The sequence below is a fragment of the Somniosus microcephalus genome, chromosome 1, assembly GCF_052327205.1.
Source record: "Somniosus microcephalus isolate GS21.2 chromosome 1, FLI_Smic_1.0, whole genome shotgun sequence".
In the NCBI taxonomy this organism is placed as follows: domain Eukaryota; kingdom Metazoa; phylum Chordata; class Chondrichthyes; order Squaliformes; family Somniosidae; genus Somniosus; species Somniosus microcephalus.
The window spans coordinates 397,195,063-397,208,440 of NC_140987.1; the positions used below are offsets into that span (position 1 = coordinate 397,195,063).

The following is a 13,378-nucleotide window of genomic DNA, read 5'->3' on the forward strand; positions in this document are numbered from 1 at the left end:
CCTCCAGGTCACTGAGCTCCTGGAACTGGGCACGGCCTCCCCCGGTGACAGTCCAGCTCTTCAGATTCTGGGCCAGCTTGGCCTGCAAGAGAAAGGACGGCCTCTAAGTACAGTGTGGTGCCCTGTTGTTGTGTGCACTGCCTCCCATGGTCGAATAGCTTGGCCAGTGTGGTGCCCTGTTGTTGTGTGCACTGCCTCCCATGGTCGAATAGCTTGGCCAGTGTGGTGCCCTGTTGTTGTGTGCACTGCCTCCCATGGTCGAATAGCTTGGCCAGTGTGTAAAGTGCAGAAAGTGCTATTGATGTTCATGCCAGTGCCATAGCTGCTGGAGGAGGGCTGGCCATTAGGCCTTTGAGGTCCCTTTGCCCATAATGTGAGGTGCACATGCAAGGATGAGGAGGACAATGGAAAGGGTACTCACCCTGACCAACCGAGTGAGGTCGTTAAACTTTTTCCGGCATTGGTCACCAGTCCTGGGGACATCGCTGTTGGCTGTGACCCTCTGGGCGATTTCCCTCCAGGCTCTCCTGTACAGCCTCTTGGGAGCCTTCTTGCCACTGTCCGGGCACAAGATATCTCTTCTCTTCTCCAAACCCCTAAGCAGCACCTTCAAATCATGGGCAGAGAAGCGCTGCGCTCGCTCACGGGCCCTCTGCATCGTTGCTGGCGCTATTTCTCTCCAGCAGCAGTGTTTAGGCCTAGCTGGAGGGCTGCAGTATCCAGGGCGTGGCAGCAGACCAAGTCGACCCTTCCCCCTTTAAGAGCTGGCCGGCACCAGGGTGTCTGCTGTCAATCAAAACATGACCGCACCTACGCTGCGCCCGGCCTCGGCGGTATCAGTCTGCACCGCCGGCTTAGCGCCTAAAGAAAGGGGTGCAACGCCAGTTTTAGCGCTCGAGCAAACTCCTTGGCCAAAGCTACTGAATATCGGCGAAGTGGCCTCCACTTTCCGGCGGGCGCAAACTTTAGCGCCCGCCCGACTTTACCGCCCCAAAAGTGGCTATACTGAATTTCTAGGCCATAGAGTTATACAGCACAGAAAGAGGCCCTTTGGCCCATCATGTCCATGCCGGTCATCAAGCCCTGTTTATTCTAATCTCATTTTCCAGCACTTGGTCCGTAGCCTTGTATGCTATGGCGTTTCAAGTGCTCATCTAAATGCTTCTTCAATGTTGTGAGGGTTCCTGCCTCTACCACCCTTTCAGGCAGTGAGTTCCAGTTTCCAACCACCCTCTGGGTGAAAAAGATTTTCCTCAAATCCCCTCTAAACCTCCTGCCCCTTACCTTGAAACTATGCCGCCTGGTTATTGACCCCTCTACTAAGGGGAAAAGTTCATTTCTATCTACCCTATCTATGCCCCTCATAATTTTGTACACCTCAATCAGGTCCCCCCTCAGCCTTCTCTGCTCTAAGGAAAACAACCCCAGCCTGTCCAGTCTCTCTTCATAGCTGAAGCGCTCCAGCCCAGGTAACATCCTGATGAATCTCCTCTGCACCCTCTCCAATGCAATCACATCCCTCCTATAGTGTGGCGACCAGAACTGCACACAGTATTCCAGCTGTGGCCTAACTAGCGTTTTGTACAGCTCCATCATAACCTCCCTGCTCTTATATTCTATGCCTCGGCTAATGAATGCAAGTATCCCATATGCCTTTTTAACCACCTTATCTACCTGTCCTGCTGCCTTCAGGGATCTATGTACATGCCCAAGGTCCCTCTGATCCTCTGTCCTTCCTAGGGTCCTACCATTCATTGTGTATTCCCTTGCCTTGTTAGTCCTCCCAAAATGCATCACCTCACACTTTTCAGGGTTAAATTCCATTTGCCACTGTTCTGCCCATCTAACCAACCCGTCTATATCATCCTGTAGCCTGAGGCTTCCCTCCTTGCTATTTACAACTCCACCAATTTTCGTGTCATCTGCGAACTTACTGATCATGCCTCCTACATTCATATCTAAATCATTAATGTACACTACAAACAGCAAAGGACCCAGCATCGATCCCTGCGGTACACCACTGGACACAGGCTTCCAGTCACAAAAACAACCTTTGACCATCACCCTCTGCCTCCTGCCATGAAGCCAATTTTGTATCCAATGTGCCAAATTGCCCTGGATCCCATGCGGGACTTTGTCAAAAGCCTTACTGAAGTCTATGTAGACTACATCAACTGCACTACCCACATCCACACACCTAGTCACCCCTCGAAAAATTCAATCAAATTGGTTAGACATGATCTCCCCCTGACAAAGCCATGTGGGTATCATCTATTGTCCCCTGAAATTTGGGGAAACTAGCAACATTATAGAACTGAATGACCCTTTCATGCTGTTGCCTTGCTGCCATTCCAAAATAGATGAATTCCCCAACTCTCCTAAAGATAGTATCAGTGACCTGATGAATGCATGATCATTGGGTGATGTTACATAGGTCTCCTGTTATAGCCTGCAGTGAGACAGTGCCTTAAAACTTGAGAGCTGTACGCACTTTGAATGCCATTGGCTGAGCTGGTCAGACACTTGATCTGAGCCGAACTATTGGCATAGAAAGTGACACAGGTTATCTAGGGCTTCCTTTGTAAATTTATCTGTGAACATACAGTTCCCCTTTTATGCCCTTATAAGAGGTGCTGGGTATATACACTGCCAGTGGATTGCCAGTGGGCAACAAACACCTCAGACTGCGGTGCACTGCACCCTCAATATGATGAGGATTGTTAAAGTTAAGTTAAATGAGTTAGTGTTACAATAAAACTGTTGCTACTTTAAATATGAAATGAAACATAATTTGAACTCTTTGTGGAAGTTCAATAAAGAACAGTTACTATTTGCAAAGCTTAATTACTCCATGTAATTAATGTCCAAGGTCATTTCTTCAGCTGTTATCAGTAAATCTTTAATCTTTATGGTTTCAGATAGGCACATGAAGCCAGGTGACTAACAGGAGCAACATCATTTGAAGCAGAATTTTGTATTGGAAGCATGCTATAAGGTCGCAAGATCTACTTTTTGGGGTTAAATCTTTTGAGTTCCACAATGGCTAACTCTGCCATGCAATTGATAGCCTTGATCGTGTGCATAATCGGCATGGTTGGGACATTATCAGCCACTATTATGCCTCACTGGAGGATCACAGCGCACATTGGAGCAAATGTTGTAACTGCTATTGTGTATATGAAAGGGTTGTGGTGGGCATGTGCCATGTTCAGCACCGGCGTCTTCCAATGTGAAACCTACAACTCCGTCCTAGAACTTCCAGCAGATCTCCAGGCTGCTCGTGCCATGATGGTCATCTCAGTTGCTCTCTCATTGCTCGCTATAACAATCTCCGTGGTTGGCATGAAATGCACTGTGTGTGCCCAGGGTTCTCCAATAAAAGACAAGGTTGCCGGCACAGGAGGAATTTTCTTTATCGTAGCTGGACTGATGGGTTTGGTGCCTGTAGCATGGACAATGAATGGAGTGATACTGAATTTCCACAACCCCTTAATCCCGGGTGACCTCAAGTTTGAAATTGGTGAGTCCTTGTACCTCGGGGTCGTTGCCGCTATGCTGACCATCATCGGAGGAGTCATACTGTCCCTGTCATTTATAGGTACGAGAACTGAGCTGTACAGTAGACGACCGATGTCCTACCAGAATCCCGCAGTGAACCGTTCCGGTCCTGCGCCATCGGCTACATCGCTTCATTCAAAAGCAGCAAAATCGGAATTCAACTCTTACAATCTGACTGGTTATGTGTAGATTCAGAGTTGTGTATTCAGTGGCAGTATGGGGACCGCAGTGAAATTGCTTTATAGAGTAATTATAAAGATTATTCTTCATAACACGATAGCTGTCTGAGGGAATAATTTACATAATTTTGCGGTCAAGACCTTTGCATGATAAAGGTTAAAAATTCCCTCTACCCATATAGCATACAGATGATTGTGTATTTACGTTTTTTTCACTAAAAAATCTGTCATCTCACTGTATTTGAAATTGAAAGATGTAATTTACTAGGATTGGAGTATAACAGCTTGGTTAGAATGGAACTTGAAGTAGTATTGTTTCTTCCTTTTTTGAGATCCAGCTTTTACTACACACTATTCGTAGGTGGAGAGATGGTGGGTGAATAGCTCAGGGGAGCCGAGCATCTTAGAAATAGCTTTAGGGTATGTGCAAAGGTGGCCACAGAATGGATTTCATTTCATCTTTCCAAGGAAAAATCATGAATGTTAGTGTAGATTTTTCCTGTGGCTCATTTTTATGGTCCAACAGTTTTATTTGAAATCACCTGACTAAGGAGCAGTGCTCCGAAAGCTTGTGATTTCAAATAAAACTGTTGGACTATAACCTGGTGTTGTGTGACTTCTTACATTTGTCCAGCCCAGTCCAACACCGGCATCTCCACACCATGATCATTTTTATGGGGGAGGGGGTGTTGTTAAGGGGGAGCATTGTGCCGAGTCTGCATCTGTACAAGACAATTTTAAAAATATATTTTTCTTTCAAGTGTCTTCATGCGATAGTGCTTAGTCTTTTTTTGGGAGGAATATAGTAAAAGTTAAGGATTTAAAAGAGCCCAATGAAGCTCGTCCCTCTAGTTTACTACTTCTCCCATTCAAACAAGCAGCTTGATGTTGAGCATCCTTAATGAATTGTCCTCTATTACCCTACTTAGGAGATAGCTCTAAACAATTAACATTTCAGTAAAGATCTTTTCCCACTGTCTGTTTAAAATAGTTCTTGTTAATTTAAATTTATACCCTCTGTTACGAAGCTCTTGCCTGAATTTGAATATTCAAAGTTTACCCTCTCTTTATGCTGTTTAATTTTTTATATATTATATATACACAAATAAGGTCATCCCTTATGGCCTGACGTATTATACACCTAACTTCACTTCTGGTGAAAAGTCCTGGAAGTGATGTCAAATGCTGGGGAGCCAGTGTAACAGCTCCCTACCTCATTTTCCTGCCCTACCCACCCAAGTTACCCAGCCCTGCCTGTTCCAGGACTGAATACTTTAGTTTGTTACATTTCAGTTAACAGTGACTATTTCTTTTAAATTTAGAGTATCTGATATCTTACAATGTAGGACAGCCAATATCCCACCTTAATTAATATATGTAAACAGATAATCCAACAAAGACAGGTCAAGGTAATCTCATGGGAAATCTTAAATTGCCTTCCATAGTTGTTAATTCAAAAGTAGGTTAATTTTGCAACAATGTAAAAGAATCGTTAATCTTTTAAATTATGTGATATCTGAATGTAACAGTGGAATATCAAGTTTTTTTTCACTTCACGTTCTATTACTTAAACTGATCACCCATAATAATATTTGTACAATGATGCAGGAGTTCAATGGTATGGTGTCTTATTGGAGAGCTGTAGAGCATTTTTATTAATAATTGTTATATCTTAATCACAAAATTAAACTTTACTCACATAATAAAAGTGGTATTGGAGAGCTTCCCAATGGTGTAACTGAACTGCATGTACAGTACTGAGCCATACAGGCCATCAGGACTCAGGTTTAATGCCTGTTCTGTACTGATTTAGCTGATTTCAGCCAGAGTGATAGTATGTAAATTACACTTGGCTTGAGTATTCTGAATTTAGCTGAGATAAACTCCGCAAGACTCCTGCCCATGATTGCCATCCAGTTATTTTTTCTGAAACTGCATAGGTGTGCACACTGGGTGAGGACGGGTGAGGCTTGTGTGTGATAGCTGCTATAGTTGAATAGTCTGGCAGTGCTTACTGCTTAGGGCCACATGTGAAAAATAGCCACTTGGGTGAGATATTGGAGAGCCCTGGTGCTTATGGAACTGTATTCCAGCCCGAGTGCTTCTTCGAAAAGTGGGTAATATATGTGTTTGTGTCAGAGCTAATCTGTTGATCAAATAATTAGGTGTCATTATTGAGGCAGTAACGTGTCCATAGATTCAGATGAACCAGCACAAATCACTGTCTTTGCTTTGGTGCTTTGTGGTGACAGAATAACATTAAAGGCAAGATAAAACTTTCCAGGGCACCTATCATGCTATGTGCATTCCATAATGGGAGCCTGTACCACAGTTTATTCACAGGAATTCCCATGTCACAGTGACATGAGCTGACTGCTCAACCAATAAAACCTTGGCTAATAACACCGTTGCCTTCAAGTCAATCCATTATTATAAAAAAACAGCATGTTATGGCTGAATCTAATTTGGACATTGTGTGGTGTTCTTATACATCAAAGAAGTACTTTGGCATGCATCTGTTCTGTAACATTCCAGCAGCACACATGAAATCCTCACCTTCTCGCCAAGGGTGTGCCGTCTCAAGACTCCAGAGCTCAGGCACTCAGAGGCTGAGATGTTCTCTGTTTTGTGCGGAAGTTAAGAAAAACCTTTGTCACGTTTTAATTAAAGCGTTAGAATTAAAAATATCTGTGTACCTTCTTAACGTTTGTATAAATCTTCTTTTAAAAGGTACAGACAAGAAAAAAAATCAAATTAAGTGCTCATGAATATTTTTTAAGGCCTTCTGACAACAAATCCAACACTGAATGCTCATGAGCAATTCCTCAGCGAAACCAAACAGTATCTGATTGATAATGTAGATTCTGTAGATTTTGGGTCCATGACTAGCATTCTCAAGACTTTCAGTACTAAGTGATCAGGGGTTTACACCAATTTATTCATAAAATTTGATTTGAACTATTGAAAATTATAATGTTCCTTTTTTCTAGGCATAAGAAAAAAAGCTTCAAGATATTAACTGCAGAACATTTTAAAATGCACTAAAATGTTTTTCTATTAAACCTTTGTAAATTACTGTGGGATATTCTGTTATTGCTGATTGGCTTGTTTATCAGGCTGTGTTATAATATGAAATTAATGTACTTTGTAATTTTTAACACTTGTTAAGAGTATTTAAAAAATTTAAATGTAAAGCTTCATTGAAAATTAGCAACTGTAATCAACAATCTTTAACTGATAGTAATAAAATATTCTCATCATGCTTCTTGTCTTACACTTGGGTCATTTGTATGTCTATCACTGACCACTTACATTGGAGTGGATACTGGTTCATTGAATCTGCTCCTCTTTGCCACTGCAGAGGGATTAGGGAATAGATTCCCAGGCAGCCTACCCTACATTGAATCATGGGTTGGATTTCTTTTGCTACTTTCTTCAGTCAGATAGACTTTGGGTTGGATTTCTGGAGAAGTTTGTTGTGAGTGGATCATGAATTAAAGCTGCAGGGCTGCCTACCTGTAGTCAGATATACTGGAGGTTGAAACCTAGAGTGCCCCACACTACCCCCAGTCAGACAGACAGACCTAAATCAAATAGATTATGGGTGTCCTGACCTCACAAATTATGGGTGTCCTGACCTCACGGATTATGGGTGTCCTGACCTTGAAGGGTTAATTACAGTCCTAGCCCTTTTGAGCTATTCCAGATCAGGCGTATTCCCCAGACGTTCACTCTCAACTTAAGTTAGAGATAGCCGAATTCCATAAGATGCTTAAATGGGTCTAAAGGCTCAGGCTATCTCTCCCTAAAGGAAAGGAACGACTAAAGATTTTACCGTCCTCCGGGTAGTACTTTTAATAAGTTGAACTAGACTGTAACCTTCCGGATATTATGAGGGTCTGGAATATCCCCCAGATTTCTGCAACTCCTTACAAAAGAGTGTACAGAATTTGTGGGTTTGCGAGTCTATACAGATTCACTCTTTGAGATAATTCTAAAAATATATAAAATAACAACAGAAACTGCTGGAAAAACTCAGCAGGCCATGCAACATCTGTGGAGAGAAAATAGTGTCAACGTTTCGGGTCAAACCCTTTGTCAAGACTAAAAATACATAGTTTTATTTAAGAGCCGGCATTCAGTTAACATCTGTTGAATCAGTCGCAACATTAACAATTCAAAGCACAATTAGCTTACATTTCTTATTTCTCAGAGATCCTTATTCTCAAATCTTTACTTTGTTATATTTCTTATTTCTTATTTCTAAATCCAGAACATTTCTTATTTCTAAATCCAGAACCTCCACCAAAAATCAATCACTTTGATATACCCGAGACTCATAGTTAAAAACTTACAGAGATGCCTCTGGAAAGTTGAGAAACGCCCTGCCTGTTCAGCGTGTTCTGACTTTCTGTTAAAAAGGTCTTATTTTTATACCCTTTTGGCTTTGGTTTCTTCTTTGATGTTCTCTGCTGATGTCAGCTAATTGCCTTTATTGATCCCTCTGTTTGAATGGTTTCTATGTTACTATCAATTCAACTATTGCATGCATAATTATTTCTCTACTTTTAGGTATTCCAAAAACCATCATAAAAACAATGACAGCTATGGTTTTTGTTTGATGTCATTCTTACCAAAGGTTCTTCATTCATTTCTTAATTTTGGCTTAACTGCTTTTTAGCAGACATTTTGACTCCGTTCTGCTTCAAGTTTAATTCAAACACAATGCAATTGCTTGGGGTCATCTATTGAAGTTATATCTTCAAAGTCTTGTTGGTATGGTTTTTACTATATGTAAATCAAAACCACTTTAACTGTGTGTTTACTTGTTTTCTAGCTATCTCAATTGGTTGCATATTTAATCTTATGGTTCCTGTTTTCCAAGTTTAACATAACTATTTGACCAGCAGATGTTTCTTTTCTTGATGTCATGTTTCAAAGGCACATGCCTCCTTTAATGTTTGTATTTCTGTTTTATCGTGTTAGTTTTTCACACTTTAAACTGTGTCTCTCATTGTGTTTGTTGCAAACCATAGACCTTTGGGAAGCACCAACGGTTTGCTTCAATCTTTCATTGTTTTAGAATATTTAACTAATTCCCATTTCAAACATTGTTTACAGCTTTATTATCAACTGATCTTTTCTCAGAAGCCTGTATTTCTGTTTACAGCCTGTCTGCTGAGACTTGTGTCTTTTAAACCCAGTATGTCTTTTACTAATAATATCAGAAATCTGTTCATAGTATCGTGTATTTCTCTGAATCATGGCTATTCCTTCACAATCTCACAGATTATGGGTGTCCTGACCTCACAGATTAGGGGTGATTTGACCTCGCAGATTAGGGGTGATTAGACCTCACAGGTTATGGGTGATTTGGCCGCACAGATTATGGGTGACTTGACCTCACAGATTATGGGTGACTTGACCTCATGGATTATGGGTGACTTGACCTCATGGATTATGGGTGATTTGATCTCACAGATTAGGGGTGATTTGATCTCACAGATTAGGGGTGATTTGATCTCACAGATTAGGGGTGATTTGACCTCACAGATTATGGGTGACTTGACCTCACAGATTATGAGTGTCCTGACCTCACAGATTATGGGTGACTTGACCTCACAGATTATGGGTGTCCTGACCTCACAGATTATGGGTGACTTGACCTCACAGATTATGGGTGACTTGACCTCACAGATTATGGGTATCCTGACCTCACAGATTATGGGTGATTTGACCTCAGAGATTATGGGTGATTTGACCTCAGAGATTATGGGTGACTTGACCTCACAGATTATGGGTGACTTGACCTCACAGATTATGGGTATCCTGACCTCACAGATTATGGGTGATTTGATCTCACAGATTATGGGTGTCCTGATCTCACAGATTATGGGTGATTTGACCTCACAGATTATGGGTGATTTGGTCTCACAGATTATGGGTGTCCTGACCTCACAGATTATGGGTGATTTGACCTCACAGATTATGGGTGATTTGACCTCACAGATTATGGGTGTCCTGACCTCACGGATTAAGGGTGATTTGATCTCACAGATTAGGGGTGATTTGATCTCACAGATTAGGGGTGATTTGACCTCACAGATTATGGGTGACTTGACCTCACAGATTATGGGTGTCCTGACCTCACAGATTATGGGTGATTTGACCTCACAGATTATGGGTGTCCTGACCTCACAGATTATGGGTGATTTGACCTCACAGATTATGGCTGATTTGACCTCACAGATTATGGGTGATTTGACCTCACAGATTATGGGTGACTTGGCCTCACAGATTATGGGTGATTTGACCTCACAGATTATGGGTATCCTGACCTCACAGGTAATGGGTGATTTGACCTCACACATTATGGGTGATTTGACCTCACAGATAATGGGTGTCCTGACCTCACACATTATGGGTGATTTGATCTCACAGATTACGGGTGAATGAGCTCAATGCCCAGCACAGTAGGAGCTGCCACACCAAGGGCTATATTTTTCGAACCTCGGCGGGTCCAGGGCGGACAACGTCCGTGGCATGTGGAGACCCTGCATTTGTTTTGATCCCGGCCTCCAACATGATTTTTAGTTGATGGGGCTTGTTAAGCCCGCGCTGCGAGGTTCCCAGCCAATTAATAGGAAGTGGGTCTGATGACATCATTCGATGGCACATCATCAGCCGGTTTCCTTCAAGGGACCACGGTCACATTGATTTTGACAGTTGTGCTGTCAGTGTTCTAACAGCATTGAGGTGCTGCAAACACTGACAAGCACTGCACAGATGTGCATGGCTGCACCCAGGCTCTCATGACTCCCTCCATATGCTTATGGAGGGGGTCACAGCATGCAGGGAGGTTCTCTTCCCTTCCCATGGGCGGACAAGCCCTCCCCAGGAGATTAACGCAGACTGGTTGCACATTGCACAGAAGGGCAAAAGCAGGGATGTCATCAGGAGGACCAGGCTGCAGTGGCGCAAACCTTTCAATAATCTCAGTAGATCACAAAATGTTACTGCAAAGCCACACCCAGCCTCATCCTGCTGTGCCTCTTATCACGTACACATCACTCTGCCTTCCCTACCCTACTCCTGCACATCTTTACTCACGCCAACTTACCTTGCACCTCCACCCATCTCTCTCTATCTACATTATCACTTCCCCATCTCACTAGCCACCCCTCACACTCACCCTCACCTCGTCCAATTATACCAACTAACAACACACAAGGGTAGGCAGTTAGGTGTTATCACCATTGTTCATGTAAAGCTTCTGTTAATGTGTTGTCAAACATTGAAATCTTTATTTTCAACACTTTCCTTCTTGGACAGATCTGTGCTCACCTTTGCAAGTGACTTAGTGAGTTGTAGTGAATGGTGAGACATAATGGTACCACCCACCCACCCCCCCGCCCCCAAATGGTGATGAGTGTGAAAGGAATGGCTTAGCATTGCAGGGATGCTTTATGGTGCTGGTGCCAACCCGGCGCATCATGTGGCAGCCATTGTGTACAGCGTCAGGAAGTAAATCTGGCCATGGTGAGGCCAGCCCTGGCCTCCCGGGCAGCAATGTACTCGGGTGCTGAGGTCCTGTGTCCTGTGCAGCATCAGCTGATTGTGGAGAAGGTTGGTGCTGCTGGTGTGCCTGGTGATGCTGTTGATGGGGCTGATTGTGGTGGGATTCCGTGGACGAAGTTGAGATTTTTTCAAGGGCTCCGATGCTGATGGAATTGTTGGCAGCTGAGGTTGAGATGACAGAAGCAATCTGTCAAGCGTGAGAGAGGTTGTTCCAAGGAAGTGACACTGGATAGAGAGTTTGCTCCAAACACTTTTAACCTCCATAAAGCTGAAAAGTGTATTCCAAATCCTGAAGGCTCCACCTTCTAAGATTGGAAATTGAACAGCTGTGACATGGTAGCTTTTATACCACTTTTGCAGCTGTCACCTATTCACAGCAATGCAGAGTCATTGAGAACCCAACACACTTACCTGACATGAACCCCGAGTGCCAGAAAACTTGTAAAACACATGGGGGGGAAAATTCAGTTGTTAAGCCCGTGTTGTGAGGTTCCCAGCCAATTAATAGGAAGTGGGTCTGATGACATCATTCGATGGCACATCATCAGCCGGTTTCCTTCAAGGGACCACGGTCACGTTGATTTTGACAGTTGTGCTGTCAGTGTTCTAACAGCATTGAGGTGCTGCAAACACTGACAACACTGCACAGATGTGCACGGCTGCACCCAGGCTCTCACGACTCCCTCCTTATGCTTATGGAGGGGGTCACAGCATGCAGGGAGGTTCTCTTCACTTCCCATGGGCGGACAAGACCTCCCCAGGAGATCAATGCAGACTGGTTGCACATTGCACAGAAGGGCAAAAGCAGGGATGTCATCAGGAGTCATTGAGAACCCGACACACTTACCTGAGGTGATCCCCGAGTGCCGGGAACCTTGTAAAACACATGGGGGTAAAATTCAGTTGTTTGCGCCTCCTGTTAGTGCCTTAAGAGGGCACTAATTGGGCGCAAAGCAATTAGCGCCCGGGCGCGGCGATGTTTGCGCCGCTCACAAAATTAACTAGACATTTTGCAGTGGCACTAAACACTGCCGCCACGATCTCTTGCGCCAGCAGATCGTGACGTCAGTCGAGTGCGCAATGCCCCGGTAGCGCCCCAGACCGGATATTGAGTGGCGCACCCTGCCTTACCGCCTGCCACTAGCAACGGCAGGTTGAGGGCAGCGTTTTGCAGTCAGACAGGGACTGGGGGAGTGCTATTTAAAGGTGACTGCTTCCTGCCTTTTTTTGTTGGTGACATTGGTGCACCACGCATTCTAAGAGAGAGAGAGAGAGACTTCTGGAGAGATTCAACGCTGTGTGAAGGAGTTTTGGGTACTGAGCAGCACTTTGCAGGTTTATTTTAATATGCACTACCTTGCTTCGCCAGCGCTCTGAGGTAGTGCCTCGCTCCTCAGACTTAGCGCCTTAAGACATGTGTGAAGCGCTTGATTTAGCGCTCCAATCACCTCCAGGGGCGATAAAAGCCAAGTTTGCCGTCGGAGGCGATAATTAGCGCCAGGCACTAAACTTTGCGCACGGCCGATAATGGCGCCTCAAATGGGGCGATACTGAATTTTTCCCCCATGGAAAAATCATTCGGACCTGGTAAAATGCTGCTTTAATACCTTTAAGCAGCTTCTTAAGTATCTCAAGTGCCTGACCCACCGCTAAGTGCCGGGTCTGCAAACCGCAGGCAGAACCAGCACTTGGGAAATTAACAAGGAGGCAGGTTCAGAGCAGACTTCCGCCCCGCTGTCAATCACTGCCATTTTGACAGCGGACCCGCCTCCGAACCGGCCCTCTGAGCGCCGGCAAATTCAGCCCCGAGAGTGCACGAGGCTCATTAAGACTTCAGAATTTACCTAAATGAGGGGTCCCTTGTAGTATGCCTGGAGTAGTTTCTCATTTCAGGTACAACTGGGTGGAATGTGTGCTGCACATGCTCTGTGCATTTGTACCAGGAATCCTGCAATATGTTCAGATGCAGGTCCCAGAGTAGTGACCAAATTGGGCACCATGCAAATCTGCAGCAGAGGTCAAAAAACCTGATTTTACAACCAACACTAGCTGCATGAGAGACT

The 13,378-nt window shown here is 44.0% G+C and overlaps 1 protein-coding gene across 2 annotated transcripts in view; it reads left to right on the forward strand.

Annotated features, from left to right (window-relative positions):
* Positions 1-8,851, forward strand: part of LOC147125127 (claudin-14-like) — a 33,193-nt gene extending 24,342 nt beyond the window's left edge. The window contains exons 5-6 of one of the 2 annotated variants that reach the window (XM_085997741.1): positions 2,919-3,598; positions 6,728-8,851. In XM_085997741.1, coding sequence (XP_085853867.1) covers positions 3,040-3,598; positions 6,728-6,756 — 588 coding nt within the window. In that variant the 5' untranslated portion in view covers positions 2,919-3,039 and the 3' untranslated portion in view covers positions 6,757-8,851. Of the gene's footprint in view, positions 1-2,918 lie in introns of both variants that reach the window. The other variant, XM_085997732.1, reaches the window with a different exon arrangement.
* Positions 8,852-13,378: the final 4,527 nt, after the last annotated feature.